This window comes from Hordeum vulgare, chromosome 1H (genome assembly GCF_904849725.1).
Source record: "Hordeum vulgare subsp. vulgare chromosome 1H, MorexV3_pseudomolecules_assembly, whole genome shotgun sequence".
Classification (NCBI taxonomy): domain Eukaryota; kingdom Viridiplantae; phylum Streptophyta; class Magnoliopsida; order Poales; family Poaceae; genus Hordeum; species Hordeum vulgare.
Window position 1 is genome coordinate 450,122,699 of NC_058518.1, and position 23,343 is coordinate 450,146,041.

General features: G+C 48.0%; 1 protein-coding gene across 1 annotated transcript; it reads left to right on the plus strand.

The window, feature by feature from the left end:
• The first annotated feature begins 3,797 nt into the window (after positions 1-3,797).
• Positions 3,798-4,332, plus strand: LOC123413733 (vicilin-like seed storage protein At2g18540). The gene has a single exon (XM_045106615.1). It carries the CDS (start codon positions 3,798-3,800, stop codon positions 4,224-4,226), a length of 429 nt encoding a protein of 142 aa, XP_044962550.1. The 3' UTR covers positions 4,227-4,332.
• Positions 4,333-23,343: the final 19,011 nt, after the last annotated feature.

Genomic DNA, 23,343 nt, shown 5'->3' on the forward strand with positions numbered 1-23,343 from the left:
CCACACCCCCCGACCACATGGCAGAGAGGGCCCATCCCCCAGGCCGTGTGACGCCTAAGCCTTAGGCGTCACACATTGTAATGTGTGGCGCCGAACGCTTAGGCGCCACACATTGACTTAAACAGACACCGGCCAGCCCCCCTCCCCACCCCCTCCTCATTCCCCTCCCACAGCCCCCTCTCCCAGCCACGGGCCCCTCTTCCAATCCTTCTCCAAATCACCAAATCTGAAGGTTTGGACCGGGCATTTGTTGTCCAATCACTCCCTAAGGTAATCCCCACCTCTCCCCTCATTCTCATCCAAAGAAAAATCTCTTGTGGTCTTTTTTTTTGTTGCAAATTTGAGGAAACCCTAGTTTTTCATGAAATGTGGGATGTATATGATATTGTTGTATTTGTTTGTATGTTATGATAAGGGGTATGATGGTGTTAGGATTAGGGTTGTTTGGATGTTTGCATTATGATTATTTTAGGGTTAGGCTAGGGTTAGGCTATGGTTAGGCTAGGGTTAGGGATGTTTGGTTGTGTTAGATTTATGATGGGGTTAGGGTTATGGATGTTTGGAAGTTAGTAAGTAGATATTGTAGTTGTATGATTGCTTATAAAAAAAGTTCTATGTTTTGTTGGTTAGGGATGGGAAGAACATGTGTTTATGTTCATCATGTGGACAAGGATGCCTTTTTAAAAGGCAATATTGATCCGTACCCGAATGAGCTTGACATGGTGTTCGATTTGTGTCCTAGCTATGGTGAATTGTTGGAACAAGTCCGAAAGGATTTGAATTGGATGGACCCTAGTGATGTAGTTGAGTTTGATGGTAGGCATAATGTGGGATTCGGAATGCACATTCGTTGGAAGACCATGCGTGTCAACTCCGAGCAACGTTGGCTTGCATACAAGGATACGGCGGCCGAATCACTAGACAAGGCTCTAGAGTTATTTGCCATCAAAACAAATGTTCCTAACTTGTTGGATTTGAACCGGGTTGCCTCTCCGATTGTTGAAGCTATTCCTGCACCCATCAACGAAGAGGCCAACATTGAACCTCTTTCTTGTGTCGATGAGGCCAACGAAGAGGTCAACATTGAACATGAACCATTGCTAGAGGCTAATGATGAGCACGATGATGATGAGAATGATGGTAATGTTCTTCATGACAACAATCTTGGTGATTTGGACAAATATAATTTGCAAGAGACAATGGACCATTCTATTCCGTACTCACGTGGCTATGCATCTGAGTCTGACGATGAGGGTCCCGATGAAGAAGTTGATGAGGAAGGGTTCACGGCAAAGGAGGCTGAAGCTTTCAGGAAGGTATTAAAGCGTGATCACCGGACAACATTGTTTGAGGATCTTAGCCTTGCGGATGAAGCCGTGGTTGATGGAGGCGAAGGCATATTGTTTGGAGTTAGGCCACCTTCTCATCGGGACAGACATGGGAAGAATATTATTTTGCCGGGGCCAAAGTTCGAAACGTTCTTTGAACTGAAGATGTGGTTGGATGAATATTCTGTTACGCATTATAGGCCACACAGAGTTGTTAATTCAAACATGAATCTGTGTTACACGGTTGCGTGTGAGGATAGAGGGTGTCATTGGATTGTCCGTGCAAGACCATGGAAAGGAGGGCCAGGATGGAACATTGTCAGTTGTATGCCTCACATGTGTCGAGGCAAGAGGGTTGATGGTGCCCTTTCGTCGCAAAGCCATAGACAACTCACCTCCGAGTTCATCGCTTATAGGCTTTCCAACTCCATCTCCTCTCTTCCTACAATGAGCATAAAAAGCGTACTAGACCTTGTGAAAGCCCTCTTTCACTACGAGGTGAAATATGGTAAGACATGGAAAGCAAAGCAAGCCGCATTCAAGATGTTGTATGGTGATTGGGAGCAAGCATACAACCGCATACCTAGGTTGTTGGGAGCTATTGCCCACACTAACCCGGGCATGGTTCATGTGGTCGAGCCATATGGGGAGAAAACAAGGATTCTCGATGGAAATAGGGTCCACGTATTTGGCCGTGCATTTTGGGCATTTGAGCAATGTGTGAGGGCTTTTTAGCACTGTCGTCCTGTCATCTCCATCGATGGCACGTTTTTGACCGGAAAATTCAAGGGCACTTTGTTGGTTGCAATAGCAAGTGATGCTAATAACCGGTTGATGCCTTTGGCTTTTGCTTTGGTTGAGGCAGAGAACAATGTTAACTGGGAATGGTTCTTGCATATTTTGAGAACCAAAGTATTACTGTTTGAGAGGGAAATATGTGTCATATCGGATCGCCATCAAGGCATACTTAACGCGGTTGACATTGTCATTCCCGGCCATGCTCCTTTGCATCATCGATGGTGCATGAGGCATTTCTGTGCAAACTTCTACCGGGCATGTGGTAGCAAGGAGTTTGCGGATGATCTTCAAGATTGTTGTCAAGCATTTTCGGACAAACGATTTGCAAGATTGTACAACGCTTTGCTTGTAAACAAAAAACTTGATGCAGGTGGGCTTGAGTTTCTCAACGGGCACATTGAACTTCGGGCCAAGTGGGCACGAGCTTATGACGAAGATGGCCGAAGATATGGTCAAATGACAAGTAACATGGCAGAATGCTTCAACCGGGTGCTGAAGGGTGTCCGTGCGTTGCCGGTGACGGCAATAGTTCAATACACATTCGACAATTTGAGAGCATACTTTCTAAAGTACTCGCAAGAAACATATGATCAGATTGCGGGAGAGAACAAGAAAAAGTACAAGTACCAGTTTCCACCAAAGGTTGACAAATGGATGGTATTTCAATCACGGAAGGCTGACTCCCAAACGGCTACCCTGTACAACAACGAGGATTGGACATACCAAGTGAATGAGCCCGGAGGAACGACAAACGATGACCAGCAACACGGAAACAGGGCGTTCAAGGTATCTTTATCGTTGTGTGATTGCTCTTGTGGGAGGCCAAGGTTGCTTCATCTCGCATGCTCACATTTGTACACGGCAGCTCGCAGTAGGAATGTGTACGTCAACCATCCACTAACCGTGAGGGAGTCCGAGTTCTCGATCATGACCACGAAGCATACATGGGCTCCTAGATTTGAACCATACTTTCACCAATCACAATGGCCGGAGTATCATGGAGTACAACTATGGCCCGACCCAGAGTGGAAGGTTGTGAAACGGGGAAGACGAAAGACAAAGCGTTTTAGAGGAGACATGGATGGATGGGGACATGGTGGTGGCAGAGAAATGGGGAACAACCAATTCCAAGAGCCTACCGAGAGATCACATTGTGGAGAGTGCGGTGTAACATGGCACAACACAAGAAGGTGTACGAAGCCAAAGAAGAAGTCCAAAAACAATGATTCCAGGCCAAGCCAACCAAGTCCTAGCCAACATGGTCATAGCCAACCAAGTTCAAGCCAACAAGGGACGGGTCAAGGAAGCACAAGCCAACAAGGGACGGGTCAAGCAAGCACAACCCAACAAGTTCCTACTCAACATGTTCCTACTCAACATGTTCCTAGCCGACTTGGGCTTACTAGAGGACGTGGTGCTAGAGGCAGGGGTGGTGCTAGAGGTAGGGGTGGGATAGGTCACGGTGGTACTAGAGGCAGGGGCGGGATAGGTGGTGGTGTTGCTAGAGGCGGTGGTGGGATAGGTGGTGGACTTACTAGGATTGGTATGCGTGGATACCTACGAGGACCATTTCCGTATGTCACATATTTGACTTATCTTTATCATGTTGTTTTTCATGCTCCTTTGTATGTTATTTTACTAACTATGAGATTTGATGCCTGTTTTGTAGGTATGGCCGCTTCTCAACCCAACAATGCAAAAGCGGAGTGGGGGGAGGAGAAGGATGCAGCCAGTGAGGAGCAACGGTTGATGGAGAGGGCTGCAAAGAAGTTGAGAGAGGAGGATGCAGCCGAAGCGCAGAAGAAGAAGGATGAGGAGTATAAGGCAAGGATGGATGAGCAGTGGCAAATGGAACTTGAGCGCCGGAGATATGAGGCTAGGATAAAGGAGAATGATAGGAAGACGCTAGAGAAACGTAAAAAAGAATGGGAAGCTAACTTTAAGAAGATGATGGCAGAGGGCGCATCAAAGAGAGAGCGGGAGCATCAACGCTTCACGGAGAGGGTTAAGGAAGAGGCTTCAAAAATGCGCAAAAGGGAAGAGGAAGAGGAAGAAGAGAGGAAGAAGAAGAAGGGAAAGGGGCCTTGCTCGACCCAATAGAGCCGGATGCTTCTATTCTCATGCGCGCTTTCATCTTCGAACCCTATGTGTTGTTGAACCCTATGTGTTGTTGAACCTTGTTCGCTTGCGCGCTTTCTTACTATGAAACTCCACTATGTATTTACTTTTGGACGTATGTTCTTTAAGAACCCTATGTATGTTTGAACTCCACTATGTTTGTGTTGTATATTTTAACTCCAGTATTATTGTGCTGTATGTTTGAACTCCAGTATATTTGTGATGTATATTTGAACTCCTCCACCACTATGTGATGCAGTTTTCAGCATGCCAGAATGTGTGGCGCCTAAGCCTTGGGCGTTGCACATGTGTGGCGCCTGAGTCTTAGGCGCCACACATATGAAACAGGGAGTAACGGTAGTTTGCACTTTCTGTTGCTCTCTGTTTCACATATTTTTCACATGTGTGGCGCATGAGACTCAGGCGCCACACATGTGAAAAAGATGTGAAACAGAGAGCAACAGAAAGTGCACACTTCAGAAGCTAGTAGGTTTCACATGTGTGGCGCCTAAGTCTTAGGTGCCACACATGTGAAACCTACTAGCATCTCTGTTTCACATCTTGCTTGAACAGATAACTTGGCTACTCTTTTTAACAAGGATTATTTGTAAAGTAAAAAAGGTTGGTTATGTATGAGATATGTGTGTTGGTTATGTATGAGAAGGTCTAGGTGCCATGGATATGTATGAGACGCTAGTAAAGAAGGTCTAGGTTGGATAACACAAATAGTAGCAAGAACTTTAGATTACAAACAAAGTAAGATACAACATGCTGATAACACTAGCTGAAATTAAGATACAACATGCTGATACTGTTAAGAATAAGCAACTTGTATTCCCATGAGGCCATAGGCCAGTATATATACACGTTCAGACGATGGACTATATGCAGGAAACCCCTTATATATTGGGATAAATACAAAAGGGTACATGACTTATATTATAACTCTAACACCCCCCCCCCCTCAAACTCATGGTGGATGAACAACACTGAGTTTGGAGAGATAAAAGCCATGTTGTGCTCTAGTCTGGGCCTTCATCAGGAAATCCGCCAACTGTAACTCGGAAGGCACATACTGAAGAGCAACAACCATAAGTAGGCTGAGACGAGGATGACGACACATCCACAGAGGCATCCACAGAACGTGAACGACGAGTGTAACACTGAGGAAAAGATGGAACAATGGAAGGAGGCATCGCCAATGGAGAATCGGGGAGTGGCGACGAAGAAATCACCGGAGATGAAGGTGTAGAATCTGGTGACATGCTAGACGAGGAGACCGTGGAAGATGGTGGTGACAAATCGACTGGAGGTGGAGAAGCAGAGGGAGCGGAACAAATAGGCAAAGGCTCGACGGGTGTGATAGGTGTGTTAGGAAAAGTGAGGAAAGAGATATCCTCCACTGAAAAAGTCGAGGAAGATGGGCGTGGGTAGAAGGGACGAGACTCATCGAAAGTCACATCCCGAGAGATACGCATCCGACGACCGATAGGATCCCAACAACGATAGCCCTTATGCTCATCACTATAGCCTAAGAAGACACAATCAACAGACTGAGCGGTCAGTTTGGTGCGTTCGCGGGGGGCAAGAAGAACATAGCAAACACAACCAAACAAGCGAAGCATCGAATAATCGGGAGAACGATCAAAAAGACGCTCGAAAGGAACACCACCCTGTAGGGCAGCGGAAGGCTGAAAATTGATGAGATAGGTGGAGGTCGAGACGGCCTCAGCCCAAAAATGAGGTGGGAGAGAGGCAGCAATCATCAATGCACGAGCCGTCTCAAGAAGATGACGATGCTTGCGCTCAGCCACGCCATTCTGAGTGTGAGCACCGGGACAAGAGAATTGAGAGAGAGTCCCTTGCTCAGCAAGAACACCACGCAACATCTTAAAGACATACTCGCCAACGGAGTCAGCACGGAACACACGAATGGGAGAAGAGAACTGAGTATGAACCATGGCAGCAAAACGCTTATAAATGGACAACACCTCACTACGAGAAGTCATGAAATAAAGCCATGTGTAACGAGAGAAGTCATCTATGAAAATGATATAGTATTTATGACCCCCTTTCGAAGCGAAGGGAGCCGGACCCCATATATCGGAATGAACTAAATCAAAAGGACGCTTAGACACTGACTCACTATGTGGATATGGTAACTGAATCTGTTTGCCAAGACGACAACCCTGACACTCTAAAGAGGCATCTCCTGAGACAGACCCGAGAAGACCTCGACGAACTAACGACGACAAACGAGAACCACAAAGATGACCAAGTCGATGATGCCACTGCTGGAAGGAACCGGTAGCCGAGGCGATCAAAGCGGAAGAACTGGCGATAAAGCGGGCAGCGGAAGGAACATGAAGCCAGTCCAACTCCCAAAGACCCTCAGAATCACGGCGGCGAGGACCAGCCCCAACCAGAGTGTGCGTGCGACGGTCCTGGACAGAACAAGAGTCAAGGTCAAGGATGACACGACAACCAGAATCAGCAAGTTGACCAGCGGAAAACAGATTCATGGTAAGTCGAGGAACATGAGCAACATCCGGAACAGAATAATAAGGAGTGGTAAGAGTGCCTCTACTAACGACAGGAAGAGGAGTACCATCAGCGGTGAGGACATGAACAGGAGAATCAAGCGATCGAAGGGAGGATAGAGTGGAAGAATTAGAAGTCATATGAAAAGAAGCTCCAGAGTCCAGAACCCATGGGGATGTACCTGACTGTGAAGAAGGTGGTTGCTCAGTGCGGGAAGCCTCAGTCACAGAACCAGCAGTACCCGTCGAGGAAGAACCTGAAGCAGCGAGCAGAAGCTTAAGTCTCAGAATATCCTGCTCAGTCAAAGCGAGGGCTGAAGTTGTCGAGGTAGATGATGAAGTCGCTGTAGATGATGATCGCGCCTTGCACAAGTGTTTCTTCTTTGTGTAGCAGTGGGACTCAATATGACCATCATTGTTGCAGTAGCCACAATGTGGACGGGAGCGACCTGAGCCTCCAGAAGGAGTGGGCAAGAGCGGCGGAGCACTCGAGCGAGAAGGGGTCGATGCAACAGGTGGCAGAGAAAAAGTCCGAGCAGCGAGCACCGAGGGAACCTCCAGCAAACCAGCACCACGTAAGCGAGTCTCCTCAGCACGAATCTCAGAATGCACCTCCATGAGAGAAATACGGCCACGAGCAAACAACTGAGCACGCCGGGGCTCAAACTCCTTACGGAGCCGAGACAGGAACTCGTAGACGCGATGAAACTTCGGCCTGGACAGCCTGGCAACAGGGGCAAGTACGACAACCAACACTGCGGAGAGAATCAAGCTGGCGCCAGATAGCAGAACTATGTGCATAGAAGTCATCAACAGTAGAGTCACCCTGCTGAAGAGCATGCTCCTGACGGACCATAGAGAGGTATAAGGCATCACCAGAGGGCTGATAGCGCTGACGAAGGCGAGTCCACATCTCAAACACAGTAGGAAGACCCAGAAACTCACAGGCAAACTGAGGCAGAACACTGGCAGTGAGAACAGCTACAGCACGGGCATCATCATCAAGCCACTGGGTGTAAACAGACAAAGCACCATGATACACCTGAAGAGCCTCCTCATAAGCCAAAACCTTCTCATCATAAACGTGAATAGCAGCCTCATCAGCAACCTTAGCCTCATCCTTCGCAGCCTGAGAAGCATCCGCGGGAAGAACCGGTGGAGTCGGAGGAGTGGGAGCCACAGGAGGAACCGAACGTGGCGGACAACAGACATCGCCAGAGAGAACTCCCCACAGACGGATGCCACACATGTGAATGCGCATGAAGCCAGTGAACTCGGTGTAGTTAGTACCATCGAAGATCACCGAACAGCGAGGAACAGCAACATAGCCAGATGCAGTAGACATTTTTTTTAGGAAAGGAAAGGAAAGTAGTCAATGGGAAGAGAAACCACATCGACAGCAGAGAGAACAAGCCGATCGTTCTCGAGGGCAGAAAAAAAACACGTCGGTTGGGTGGAAACCATGAGATCCTGGTCCAGGCAGTTGGAGCGATGCGATCCTGTAGGCAGTACCTGGGCCAGGCGGTTGGACAGCTGGATCACGGTGCGCCTGGATTAGGTGGCGGTTGGAGCGACTGGATCAGGAGGCGGTTGGAGCGACTGGATCAGGATCCGGCTGACGCGCGATCTGCTTGGGAAGCCTCGGTCTGGCTCGAGGGAACAGCGGCACGTGGGAACCGCGGCTACTGGAGGGGAACAGCGGCGCCTGGGAAGCCATGAGAACAGCGGCGCCTGGGAAACCTCGATCTGGCTCGAGGGAACAGCGACTCGGTCGATCTGGGGAACCACGGGACGAGAGAGACAACGACACCGAGGGAACAGCGGCGCTGGCACGCCCAGTGGAGGGATCGAGATCGATCTGGTGAGCCACGAGACGAGAGGGACAGCGGCGCCTCGATCTGGACGGGATCCATCGACGAGGAGGAGCGGATCAACAGCACGAGTTGCGGCGTGCGAAAGTTAACCTAGCTCTGATACCATGTTAGGAATAAGCAACTTGTATTCTCATGAGGCCATAGGCCAGTATATATACACGTACAGGCGATGGACTATATGCAGGAAACCCCTTATATATTGGGATAAATACAAAAGGGTACATGACTTATATTATAACTCTAAGAGATACAACTTGCTGAAATTAAGATACAACTTGCTGAAATTAAGATACAACTTGCTCATACAACTTCGTGAAATCTACTGAGTCCAACGTGGATATTTTCCTTTTCCATCACTGGCTTCTTCTGCTGCCTTGGATGCACGAGCCCTTTCTCTCTTTCTCTCCCTCTCAGCTTCACGGGCCTGTTCCCGCTGTTTGTAAACCTCCTCCAGCCGAAGTTTCTCTTCTTGATTTTTCCTTTTCATCTCATCAATAAAAGCCCTCTGCTCCACACAGTACTCTTTCCACTCTTTCTTCTGCGCTGCTTTCTCCTCTGCTTCAGCCTTCTCGCGGCGCTCTTCCAAGTCCCAGCTAGCCCATGCACGGCGACCTCTTTCACGAATCTCGGTCACCGCCCAGTCCGACATTTCCGTGTCAATCCAATGATAGTACATGTAGAGAGGAGGAGGAGACTACCGGATGGATCGGATTCAAGTAAACAATAATATCAAGTAAACAATAATCTGGATGACTTGAGCATACCGGAGGCCTGATGTACACAGAAATAGATTCGGGTGGATCAGATTCATAATTGGTGCACATGAAAATCTTCATGACCAACCAAACTCATGGTGGATGAACAACACTGAGTTTGGAGAGATAAAAGCCATGTTGTGCTCTAGTCTGGGCCTTCGTCAGGAAATCCGCCAACTGTAACTCGGAAGGCACATACTGAAGAGCAACAACCTGATCCTGCACAGCAGCACGCACATAGAAAGCATCAACACCAATATGCTTGGTGAGCTCATGCTTCGCAGGATCGCGCAATGCTAATAGCACCTGTACTGTCAGATAAGAGCAGAGTCGGTGTAGTGACAGAAACACCGAAATCCTGAAGTAACCACCGTAACCAAGTCACCTCTGCCGTCAAAAGAGCCATCGCTCGCAACTCAGCCTCTGCACTCAAACGGGAAACTGCAATCTGTTTCTTCGTCTTCCAGGCAATGAGAGAACCACCAAGAAAAACACAGTAAGCAGAAAGTGAACGGCGATCTGAAGGATCACTAGCCCACGGAGCATCTGAATAGGCCTGAAGCTGTAAAGAACTGGAGCGAGGAAAGAATAGATGGTGAGAGATCGTGCCCCGAAGATATCGAAGAACATGGAGGAGATGACTATAGTGAACCGATGTGGGAGCAGAGACGAACTGACTCAGAATATGTACCGGATAAGAGATATCCGGACGAGTGACAGCTAGATAAACAAGACTGCCAACAAGATGACGGTAACGCGTCGGGTCAGGCAGGGGATCACCATCAGTAGCACAGAGGTGAGCATTGAGCTCCATAGGAGTCTCAACAATGCGCTCATCAGTAAGAGCAGCATGAGCAAGAAGATCATGGATATACTTTTCCTGGGATATAAAGAAGCCATCAGAGGTAGAAGAAACTTCAATCCCAAGAAAGTAGCGAAGAGGTCCAAGATCAGACATAAGGAACTGCTCACTAAGGCGGGCTTTAACAAAAGCAATATACTCGGGGTCATCCCCAGTGATGACCATGTCATCAACATAGAGTAGAAGAAGAGTTCGACCATGAGGAGAAAGGTGAATGAACAATGCTGGATCATGAACACTGGGTGAAAAACCAGCGGCAGTCACCGCAGAGGCAAAACGCTCAAACCAGGCGCGGGGGGCTTGCTTAAGGCCATAGAGAGAGCGACGAAGACGACATACCATGCCATCAGGAACAGAATACCCAGGTGGTGGCTGCATGTACACCTCCTCATGCAGCTCACCATTAAGAAAAGCATTCTTAACATCAAGCTGAGAGATAGACCAGTGGCGTGTAGAGGCCACGGCAACAAGTGTACGAACAATGGTCATATGAGCCACACGAGCAAACGTCTCGTCATAATCACGACCATGCTCCTGCTGAAAACCACGAGCCACAAGACGAGCTTTGTGACGCTCAAGAGAACTATCGGAGCGAGTCTTAACCTTGTAGACCCACTTACAAGTGATGGGACGAACTCCGGGAGGAAGGGAAACAAGATCCCATGTACCAGTGCGTTCAAGAGCAGCAATCTCCTCTGTCATCGCAAACTGCCATTCAGGATGAACAACAACCTGATGATAAGTAGTCGGCTCAAGAACAGCAGCACCAGCGGTGGAAAATCCTAAGCGATCAACAGGCGGACGAGGACGAGAACGCAAGCCATAAGTAGGCTGAGACGAGGATGACGACACATCCACAGAGGCATCCACATAACGTGAACGACGAGTGTAACACTGAGGAAAAGATGGACCAATGGAAGGAGGCATCGCCAATGGAGAATCGGGGAGTGGCGATGAAGAAATCACCGGAGATGAAGGTGTAGAATCTGGTGACATGCTAGACGAGGAGACCGTGGAAGATGGTGGTGACAAATCGACTGGAGGTGGAGAAGCAGAGGGAGCGGAGCAAATAGGCAAAGGCTCGACGGGTGTGATAGGTGTGTCAGGAAAAGTGAGGAAAGAGATATCCTCCACTGAAAAAGTCGAGGAAGATGGGCGTGGGTAGAAGGGACGAGACTCATCGAAAGTCACATCCCGAGAGATACGCATCCGACGACCGATAGGATCCCAACAACGATAGCCCTTATGCTCATCACTATAGCCTAAGAAGACACAATCAACAGACTGAGCGGTCAGTTTGGTGCGTTCGCGGGGGGCAAGAAGAACATAGCAAACACAACCAAACAAGCGAAGCATCGAATAATCGGGAGAACGATCAAAAAGGCGCTCGAAAGGAACACCACCCTGTAGGGCAGCGGAAGGCTGAAAATTGATGAGATAGGTGGAGGTGGAGATAGCCTCAACCCAAAAATGAGGTGGGAGAGAGGCAGAATCATCAATGCACGAGCCGTCTCAAGAAGATGACGATGCTTGCGCTGAGCCACACCATTCTGAGCGTGAGCACCGAGACAAGAGAATTGAGAGAGAGTCCCTTGCTCAGCAAGAACACCACGCAACATCTTAGAGATATACTCGCCAGCGGAGTCAGCACGGAACACACGAATGGGAGAAGAGAACTGAGTATGAACCATGGCAGCAAAACGCTTATAAATGGACAACACCTCACTACGAGAAGTCATGAAATAAAGCCATGTGTAACGAGAGAAGTCATCTATGAAAATAATATAGTATTTATGACCCCCTTTCGAAGCGAAGGGAGCCGGACCCCATACATCGGAATGAACTAAATCAAAAGGACGCTTAGACACTGACTCACTATGTGGATATGGTAACTGAATCTGTTTGCCAAGACGACAACCCTGACACTCTAAAGAGGCATCTCCTGAGACAGACCCCAGAAGACCTCGACGAACTAACGACGACAAACGAGAACCACAAAGATGACCAAGTCGATGATGCCACTGCTGGAAGGAACCGGTAGCCGAGGTGACCAAAGCGGAAGAACTGGCGATAGAGAGGGCAGCGGAAGGAACATGAAGCCAGTCCAACTCCCAAAGACCCTCAGAATCACGGCGGCGAGGACCAGCCCCAACCAGAGTGTGCGTGCGACGGTCCTGGACAGAACAAGAGTCAAGGTCAAGGATGACACGACAACCAGAATCAGCAAGTTGACCAGCGGAAAACAGATTCATGGTAAGTCGAGGAACATGAGAAACATCCGGAACAGAATAAGAAGGAGTGGTAAGTGTGCCTCTACTAACGACAGGAAGAGGAGTACCATCAGCGGTGAGGACATGAACAGGAGAATCAAGCGATCGAAGGGAGGATAGAGTGGAAGAATTAGAAGTCATATGAAAAGAAGCTCCAGAGTCCAGAACCCATGGGGATGTACCTGACTGTGAAGAAGGTGGTTGCTCAGTGCGGGAAGCCTCAGTCACAGAACCAGCAGTACCCGTCGAGGAAGAACCTAAAGCAGCGAGCAGACGCTTAAGTCTCAGAATATCCTGCTCAGTCAAAGCGAGGGCTGAAGCTGTCGAGGTAGATGATGAAGTCGCTGTAGATGATGATCGCGCCTTGCGCAAGTGTTTCTTCTTTGTGTAGCAGTGGGACTCAATATGACCATCATTGTTGCAGTAGCCACAATGTGGACGGGAGCGACCTGAGCCTCCAGAAGGAGTGGGCAAGAGCGGCGGAGCACTCGAGCGAGAAGGGGTCGGTGCAACAGGTGGCGGAGAAAAAGTCCGAGCAGCGAGCACCGAGGGAACCTCCAGCAAACCAGCATCACGTAAGCGAGTCTCCTCAGCACGAATCTCAGAAAGCGCCTCCATTAGAGAAATACGGCCACGAGCAAACAACTGAGCACGCCGGGGCTCAAACTCCTTACGGAGCCGAGACAGGAACTCGTAGACGCGATGAAACTTGGGCCTGGACAGCCTCGCAACAGGGGCAAGTACGACAACCAACACTGCGGAGAGAATCAAGCTGGCGCCAGATAGCAGAACTCTGTGCATAGAAGTCATCACCAGTAGAGTCACCCTGCTGAAGAGCATGCTCCCGACGGACCATAGAGAGGTATAAGGCATCACCAGAGGGCTCATAGCACTGACGAAGGCGATTCCACATCTCAAACAAAGTAGGAAGTCCAAGAAACTCACAGGCAAACTGAGGCAGAACACTGGCAGTGAGAACAGCTGCAGCACGGGCATCATCATCAAGCCACTGGGTGTAAACAGACAAAGCACCATGATACACCTGAAGAGCCTCCTCATAAGCCAAAACCTTCTCATCATAAACGTGAATAGCAGCCTCATCAGCAACCTTAGCCTCATCCTTCGTAGCCTGAGAAGCATCCGCGGGAAGAACCGGTGGAGTCGGAGGAGTGGGAGCCACAGGAGGAACCGAACGTGGCGGACAACAGACATCGCCAGAGAGAACTCCCCACAGACGGATGCCACGCATGTGAATGCGCATGAAGCCAGTGAACTCGGTGTAGTTAGTGTTGGGGAACGTCGCATGGGAAACAAAAAAAATTCCTACGCGCACGAAGACCTATCATGGTGATGTCCATCTACGAGAGGGGATGAGTGATCTACGTACCCTTGTAGATCGTACAGCAGAAGCGTTAGTGAACGCGGTTGATGTAGTGGAATGTCCTCACGTCCCTCGATCCGCCCCGCGAACAATCCCGCGGTCAGTCCCACGATCTAGTACCGAACGGACGGCACCTCCGCGTTCAGCACACGTACAGCTCGACGATGATCTCGGCCTTCTTGATCCAGCAAGAGAGACGGAGAGGTAGAAGAGTTCTCCGGCAGCGTGGCGGCGCTCCGGAGGTTGGTGATGACCTTGTCTCAGCACGGCTCCGCCCGAGCTCCGCGGAAACGCGATCTAGAGGAAAAACCGTGGAGGTATGCTGTCCGGCTGCCGTTGAAAAGTCGTCTCAAATCAGCCCCAAAACCTCCGTATATATTGGTGGGAGGGAGGATACCTTGCCTTGGGGCTCAAGGAGCCCCAAGGGGGTCGGCCGAGTCCAAGGGGGGAGGACTCCCCCCCCCCAAACCGAGTTGGACTTGGTTTGGTGGGAGGGAGTCCCCCTTCCTTCCCACCTCCTCCTTTTTTTTCTCTTGATTTTCTCTTCTTGGCGCATAGAGCCCTTTTGGGCTGTCCCACCAGCCCACTAAGGGCTGGTGTGCCACCCTCAAGGCCTATGGGCTTCCCCGGGGTGGGTTGCCCCCCCGGTGAACTCCCGGAACCCATTCGTCATTCCCGGTACATTCCCGGTAACTCCAAAAACCTTCCGGTAATTAAATGAGGTCATCCTATATATCAATCTTCGTTTCCGGACTATTCCGGAAACCCTCCTGGCGTCCGTGATCTCATCCGGGACTCCGAACAACATTCGGTAACCAACCATATAACTCAAATACGCATAAAACAACGTCGAACTTTAAGTGTGCAGACCCTGCGGGTTCGAGAACTATGTAGACATGACCCGAGAGACTCCTCGGTCAATATCCAATAGCGGGACCTGGATGCCCATATTGGATCCTACATATTCTACGAAGATCTTATCGTTTGAACCTCGGTGCCAAGGATTCATATAATCCCGTATGTCATTCCCTTTGTCATTCGGTATGTTACTTGCCCAAGATTCGATCGTCAGTATCCGTATACCTATTTCAATCTCGTTTACCGGCAAGTCTCTTTACTCGTTCCGTAATACAAGATCCCGTAACTTACACTAAGTTACATTGCTTGCAAGGCTTGTGTGTGATGTTGTATTACCGAGTGGGCCCCGAGATACCTCTCCGTTCACATGGAGTGACAAATCCCAGTCTTGATCCATACTAACTCAACTAACACCTTCGGAGATACCTGTAGAGCATCTTTATAGTCACCCAGTTACGTTGCGACGTTTGATACACACAAAGCATTCCTCTGGTGTCAGTGAGTTATATGATCTCATGGTCATAGGAATAAATACTTGACACGCAGAAAACAGTAGCAACAAAGTGACACGATCAACATGCTACGTCTATTAGTTTGGGTCTAGTCCATCACGTGATTCTCCTAATGACGTGATCCAGTTATCAAGCAACAACACCTTGTTCATAATCAGAAGACACTTACTATCTTTGATCAACTGGCTAGCCAACTAGAGGCTTGCTAGGGACGGTGTTTTGTCTATGTATCCACACATGTAAATGAGTCTTCATTCAATACAATTATAGCATGGATAATAAACGATTATTGATACAGGAATTATAATAATAACTATATTTATTATTGCCTCTAGGGCATAATTCCAATAGTCTCCCACTTGCAGTAGAGTCAATAATCTAGCCCTCACATCACCATGTGAATTATATTGTAATAAATCTAACACCCATACAGTTCTGGTGTTGATCATGTTTTGGCCGTGGAAGAGGTTTAGTCAGCGGGTCTGCTACATTCAGATCCGTGTGCACTTTGCATATATTCACGTCCTCTCCCTCGACGTAGTCGCGGATGAGGTTGAAGCGTCGTTTGATGTGTCTGGTCTTCTTGTGAAACTGCGGTTCCTTTGCTAAGGCAATGGCACCAGTGTTGTCACAGAACAAGGTTATTGGATTCAGTGCGCTTGGCACCACTCCAAGATCCGTCATGAACTGCTTCATCCAGACACCCTCCTTAGCCGCCTCCGAGGCAGCCATGTACTCCGCTTCACATGTAGAATCTGCTACGACGCTTTGCTTGGAACTGCACCCCCATTAAGAATAAATACGTATCCGGTTTGCGACTTAGAGTCGTCCGGATCTGTGTCAAAGCTTGCATCGACGTAACCTTTTACGGCGAGCTCTTCGTCACCTCCATACACGAGAAACATCTCCTTAGTCCTTTTCAGGTACTTCAGGATATTCTTGACCGCTGTCCGGTGATCCACTCCTGGATTACTCTCGAACCTACCTGCCATACTTATGGCCAGGCTAACATCCGGTCTAGTGCACAGCATCGCATACATGATACAACCTATGGCTGAAGCATAGGGGACGGAGCGCATATGCTGTCTATCTTCATCAGTTGCTGGGCACTGAGTCTTACTCAATCTCGTACCTTGTAGAACTGGCAAGAACCCTTTCTTGGACTGTTCCATTTTGAACCTCTTCAAAACTTTATCAAGGTATGTGCTTTGTGAAAGTCCTATCAGGCGTTTTGATCTATCCCTATAGATCTTAATGCCTAGAATGTAAGCAGCTTCTCCTAGGTCCTTCATAGAGAAACTTTTATTCAAGTAATCCTTTATGCTCTCTAAAAACTCTACGTTGTTTCCAATCAGTAATATGTCATCCACATATAATATTAGAAACGCCACAGAGCTCCCACTCACTTTCTTGTAAATACAAGATTCTCCAACCACTTGTATAAACCCAAATGCTTTGATCACCTCATCAAAGCGTTTGTTCCAACTCCGAGATGCTTGCACCAGTCCATAAATGGATCGCTGGAGCTTGCACACCTTGTTAGCATTCTTAGGATCGACAAAACCTTCGGGTTGTATCATATACAATTCTTCCTTAAGGAAACCGTTAAGGAACGCCGTTTTGACATCCATCTGCCAGATTTCATAATCAAAAAATGCAGCTATTGCTAACATGATTCTGACGGACTTAAGCATCGCTACGGGTGAGAAAGTATCATCGTAGTCAACTCCTTGAACTTGTGAAAAACCCTTTGCCACAAGTCGAGCTTTATAAACGATCACATTACCGTCAGCGTCCGTCTTCCTCTTAAAGATCCATTTGTTCTGAATGGCCTTGCGGCCCTCAGGCAGTACCTCCAAAGTCCACACTTTGTTCTCATACATGGATCCTATCTCGGACTTCATGGCTTCCAGCCATTTGTTGGAATCTGGGCCCACCATTGCTTCTTCATAATTCGCAGGTTCATTGTTGTCTAACAACATGATTGATAAGACGGGATTACCGTACCACTCTGGAGCAGCACGTGGTCTCGTCGACCTGCGTGGTTCGACAGAAACTTGAACTGGAGTTTCATGATCATCATCATTAACTTCCTCCTCAACCGGCGTCGCAATGACAGAGGTTTCCCCTTGCCCTGCGCCACCATCCAAAGGGATGAGAGGTTCGACAACCTCGTCAAGTTCTATCTTCCTCCCACTCAATTCTCTCGAGAGAAAATCCTTCTCGAGAAAAGCTCCGTTTTTAGCAACAAACACTTTGCCCTCGGATTTGAGATAGAAGGTGTACCCAACTGTCTCTTTTGGGTAACCTATGAAGACACACTTTTCCGCTTTGGGTTCCAGCTTTTCAGGCTGAAGCTTTTTGACATAAGCATCACATCCCCAAACTTTAAGAAACGACAACTTTGGCCTTTTGCCATACCACAGTTCGTATGGTGTTGTCTCAACGGATTTTGATGGTGCCCTATTTAAAGTGAATGCAGCTGTTTCTAATGCATAGCCCCAAAATGATAACGGCAAATCAGTAAGAGACATCATAGATCGCACCATCTCTAATAGAGTACGATTACGACGTTCGGACACACCATTACGCTGTGGTGTTCCAGGCGGTGTTAACTGTGAAACAATTCCACATTGTCTTAAGTGAGCACCAAACTCGAAACTCAGATATTCACCCCCACGATCAGACCGTAGGAACTTGATCTTCTTGTTACGATGATTTTCCACTTCACTCTGAAATTGCTTGAACTTTTCAAATGTTTCAGACTTGTGCTTCATCAAGTAGACATAACCATATCTACTTAAATCGTCAGTGAAGGTGAGAAAATAACGATATCCGCCGCGTGCCTCCACGCTCATCGGACCACACACATCGGTATGTATGATTTCCAACAAGTCACTTGCACGCTCCATTGTTCCTGAGAACGGAGTCTTAGTCATCTTGCCCATGAGGCATGGTTCGCACGTGTCAAGTGAATCAAAGTCAAGTGACTCCAAAAGTCCATCAGCATGGAGTTTCTTCATGCGCTTTACACCAATATGACCTAAACGGCAGTGCCACAAAAATATGGCGCTATCATTGTTAACTCTAACTCTTTTGGTCTCAATGTTATGTATATGCGTATCGCTATCAAGATTCAATATGAACAATCCTCTCACATTCGGTGCATGACCATAAAAGATGTTACTCATAGAAATAGAACAACCATTATTCTCTGACTTAAAAGAGTAACCGTCTCGCAATAAAAAAGATCCAGATATAATGTTCATGCTCAACGCAGGCACTAAATGACAATGATTTAAGTTCATCACTAATCCTGACGGTAACTGAAGTGACACTATGCCGACGGCGATTGCATCAACCTTGGAACCATTTCCTACGCGCATCGTCACTTCATCTTTCGCCAGCCTTCGTCTATTCCGCAGTTCCTGTTTCGAGTTGCAAATATGAGCAACAGAACCGGTATCGAATACCCAGGCACTACTACGGGAGCCGGTTAAGTACACATCAATAACATGTATATCAAATATACGTGATTTTTCTTTGGCTGCCTTCTTATCTGCCAGATACTTGGGGCAATTGCGCTTCCAGTGACCCATACCCTTGCAATAGTGACACTCCGTTTCAGGCTTAGGTCCAGCTTTGGGTTTCTTCGTCGGATTGGCAACAGGCTTGCCGCTCTTCTTTAAATTACCCTTCTTGCCTTTGCCGTTTCTCTTGAAACTAGTGGTCTTATTCACCATCAACACTTGATGCTCTTTACGGAGTTCAGACTTTGCGACTTTCAGCATCGCAAACAACTCGCCGGGAGACTTGTTCATCCCTTGCATGTTGTAGTTCAACACAAAGCCTTTATAGCTTGGCGGCAGTGAATGAAGGACTCTGTCAGTGATAGCCTCTTGCGGGAGTTCAATCCCCAGCTCAGCTAGACGGTTTGAGTACCCAGACATTTTGAGCACATGTTCACTGACAGACGAGTTCTCCTCCATCTTGCAAGCATATAATTTATTGGAGGTCTCATACCTCCCGATCCGGGCGTTCTTCTGAAAGATAAACTTCAACTCCTGGAACATCTCAAATGCTCCATGACGCTCAAAGCGACGTTGAAGTCTCGGTTCTAAGCCATACAAGACTGCACATTGAACTATTGAGTAGTCCTCCTTACGTGCTAACCAAGCGTTCTTAACATCCTGATCAGCCGTAGCGGGTGGTTCATCTCCTAACGCAGCATTAAGGACATAATCCTTCTTCCCAGCTTGTAAGATTAGCTTAAGATTACGAGCCCAGTCTACAAAGTTGCTTCCATCATCTTTCAACTTAGCTTTCTCTAGGAACGTATTAAAATTCAGGATGACTGTCGCGTGAGCCATGATCTACAACACAAATATATATTCAAAGTGGACTAAGACTATGTTCAAGATAATTAGAGTTTAACTGAATCAAATTATTCGCTAAACTCCCACTCAAAAAGTACATCTCTCTAGTCATTTGAGTGGTTCATGATCCACTTACACTAGCTCAAGTCCGATCATCACGTGAGTTGAGTATAGTTTCAGTGGTAAGCATCCCTATGCTAATCATATCATCTATATGATTCATGATCGACCTTTCGGTCTCATGTGTTCTGAGGCCATGTCTGCACATGCTAGGCTCGTCAAGCTTAACCCGAGTGTTCCGCGTGCGCAACTGTTTTGAACCCGTTGTATGTGAAAGTTGAGTCTATCACACCCGATCATCACGTGGTGTCTCGAAACGACGAACTGTAGCAACGGTGCACAGTCGGGGAGAACACAATTTCGTCTTGAATTTTTTTTGTGAGAGATCACCTCATAATGCTACCGTCGTTCTAAGCAAAATAAGGTGCATACAGGATTAACATCACATGCAATTCATAAGTGACATGATATGGCCATCATCACGTGCTTCTTGATCTCCATCACCAAAGCACCGGCACGATCTTCTTGTCACCGGCGCCACACCATGATCTCCATCAACGTGTTGCCATCGGGGTTGTCGTGCTACTCATGCTATTACTACTAAAGCTACATCCTAGCAAAATAGTAAACGCATCTGCAAGCACACACGTTAGTATAAAGACAACCCTATGGCTCCTGCCGGTTGCCGTACCATCGACGTGCAAGTCGATATTTCTATTACAACATGATCATCTCATACATCCAATATATCACATCACATCATTGGCCATATCACATCACAAGCATACCCTGCAAAAACAAGTTAGACGTCCTTTAATTTTGTTGTTGCATGTTTTACGTGGTGACCATGGGTATCTAGTAGGATCGCATCTTACTTACGCAAACACCACAACGGAGATATATGAGTTGCTATTTAACCTCATCCAAGGACCTCCTCGGTCAAATCCGATTCAACTAAAGTTGGAGAAACCGACACTTGCCAGTCATCTTTGAGCAACGGAGTTACTCGTAACGATGAAACCAGTCTCTCGTAAGCGTACGAGTAATGTCGGTCCAAGCCGCTTCAATCCAACAATACTGCGGAATCAAGAAAAGACTAAGGAGGGCAGCAAAACGCACATCACCGCCCACAAAAACTTTTGTGTTCTACTCGAGAAGACATCTACACATGAACCTAGCTCTGATACCACTGTTGAGTAACGTTGCATGGGAAACAAAAAAATTCCTACGCGCACGAAGACCTATCATGGTGATGTCCATCTACGAGAGGGGATGAGTGATCTACGTACCCTTGTAGATCGTACAGCAGAAGCGTTAGTGAACGCGGTTGATGTAGTGGAACGTCCTCACGTCCCTCGATCCGCCCCGCGAACAATCCCGCGATCAGTCCCACGATCTAGTGCGGAACGGACGACACCTCCGCGTTCAGCACACGTACAACTCGACGATGATCTCGGCCTTCTTGATCCAGCAAGAGAGACGGAGAGGTAGAAGAGTTCTCCGGCAGCGTGACGGCGCTCCGGAGGTTGGTGATGACCTTGTCTCAGCAGGGCTCCGCCCGAGCTCCGCAGAAACGCGATCTAGAGGAAAAACCGTGGAGGTATGTGGTCGGGCTGCCGTGGAAAAGTCGTCTCAAATCAGCCCCAAAACCTCCGTATATATAGGTGGGAGGGAGGAGACCTTGCCTTGGGGCTCAAGGAGCCCCAAGGGGGTCGGCCGAGTCCAAGGGGGGAGGACTCCCCCCCCCCCAAACCGAGTTGGACTTGGTTTGGTGGGAGGGAGTCCCCCTTCCTTCCCACCTCCTCCTTTTTTTTCTTTTCTCTTGATTTTCTCTTCTTGGCGCATAGAGCCCTTTTGGGCTGTCCCACCAGCCCACTAAGGGCTGGTGTGCCACCCTCAAGGCCTATGGGCTTCCCCAGGGTGGGTTGCCCCCCCCCCTGGTGAACTCCCGGAACCCATTCGTCATTCCCGGTACATTCCCGGTAACTCCGAAAACCTTCCGGTAATCAAATGAGGTCATCCTATATATCAATCTTCGTTTCCGGACTACTTCGGAAACCCTCGTGACGTCCGTGATCTCATCTGGGACTCCGAACAACATTCGGTTACCAACCATATAACTCAAATACACATAAAACAACATCGAATCTTAAGTGTGCAGACCCTGCGGGTTCGAGAACTATGTAGACATGACCCGAGAGACTCCTCGGTCAATATCCAATAGCGGGACCTGGATGCCCATATTGGATCCTACATATTCTACGAAGATCTTATCGTTTGAACCTCGGTGCCAAGGATTCATATAATCCCGTATGTCATTCCCTTTGTCCTTCGGTATGTTACTTTCCCGAGATTCGATCGTCAGTATACGTATACCTATTTCAATCTCGTTTACCGGCAAGTCTCTTTACTCGTTCTATAATACAAGATCCCACAACTTACACTAAGTTACATTGCTTGCAAGGCTTGTGTGTGATGTTGTATTACCGAGTGGGCCCCGACATACCTCTCCGTTCACACGGAGTGACAAATCCCAGTCTTGATCCATACTAACTCAACTAACACCTTCGGAGATACCTGTAGAGCATCTTTATAGTCACCCAGTTACGTTGCGACGTTTGATACACACAAAGCATTCCTCTGGTGTCAGTGAGTTATATGATCTCATGGTCATAGGAATAAATACTTGACACGCAGAAAACAGTAGCAACAAAATGACACGATCAACATGCTACGTCTATTAGTTTGGGTCTAGTCCATCACGTGATTCTCCTAATGACGTGATCCAGTTATCAAGCAACAACACCTTGTTCATAATCAGAAGACACTGACTATCTTTGATCAACTGGCTAGCCAACTAGAGGCTTGCTAGGGACGGTGTTTTGTCTATGTATCCACACATGTAAATGAGTCTTCATTCAATACAATTATAGCATGGATAATAAACGATTATCTTGATACAGGAATTATAATAATAACTATATTTATTATTGCCTCTAGGGCATAATTCCAACAGTTAGTACCATCGAAGATCACTGAACAGCGAGGGACAGCAACATAGCCAGATGCAGTAGACATTTTTTTTAGGAAAGGAAAGGAAAGTAGTCAACGGGATGAGAAACCACATCGACAACAGAGAGAACAAGCCGATCGTTCTCGAGGGCAGAAAAAAAACACGTCGGCTGGGTGAAACCACATCGACAACAGAGAGAACAAGCCGATCATTCTCGAGGGTAGAAAAAAAACACGTCGGCTGGGTGGAAACCGCGAGATCCTGGTCCAAGCGGTTGGAGCGATGCGATCCTGTAGGCAGTACCTGGTCCTGGCGGTTGGACAGCTGGATCACGGTACGCCTGGATCAGGAGGCGGTTGGAGCGACTCGATCAGGAGGCGGTTGGAGCGACTGGATCAGGAGGCGGTTGGAGCGACTGGATCAGGATCCGGCTGACGCGCGATCTGCGTGGGAAGCCTCGGTCTGGCTCGAGGGAACAACGGCACCTGGGAACCGCGGCTACTGGAGGGGAACATCGGCGCCTGGGAAGCCACGAGAACAGCGGTGCGTGGGAAACCTCGATCTGGCTCGAGGGAACAACGACTCGGTCGATCTGGGG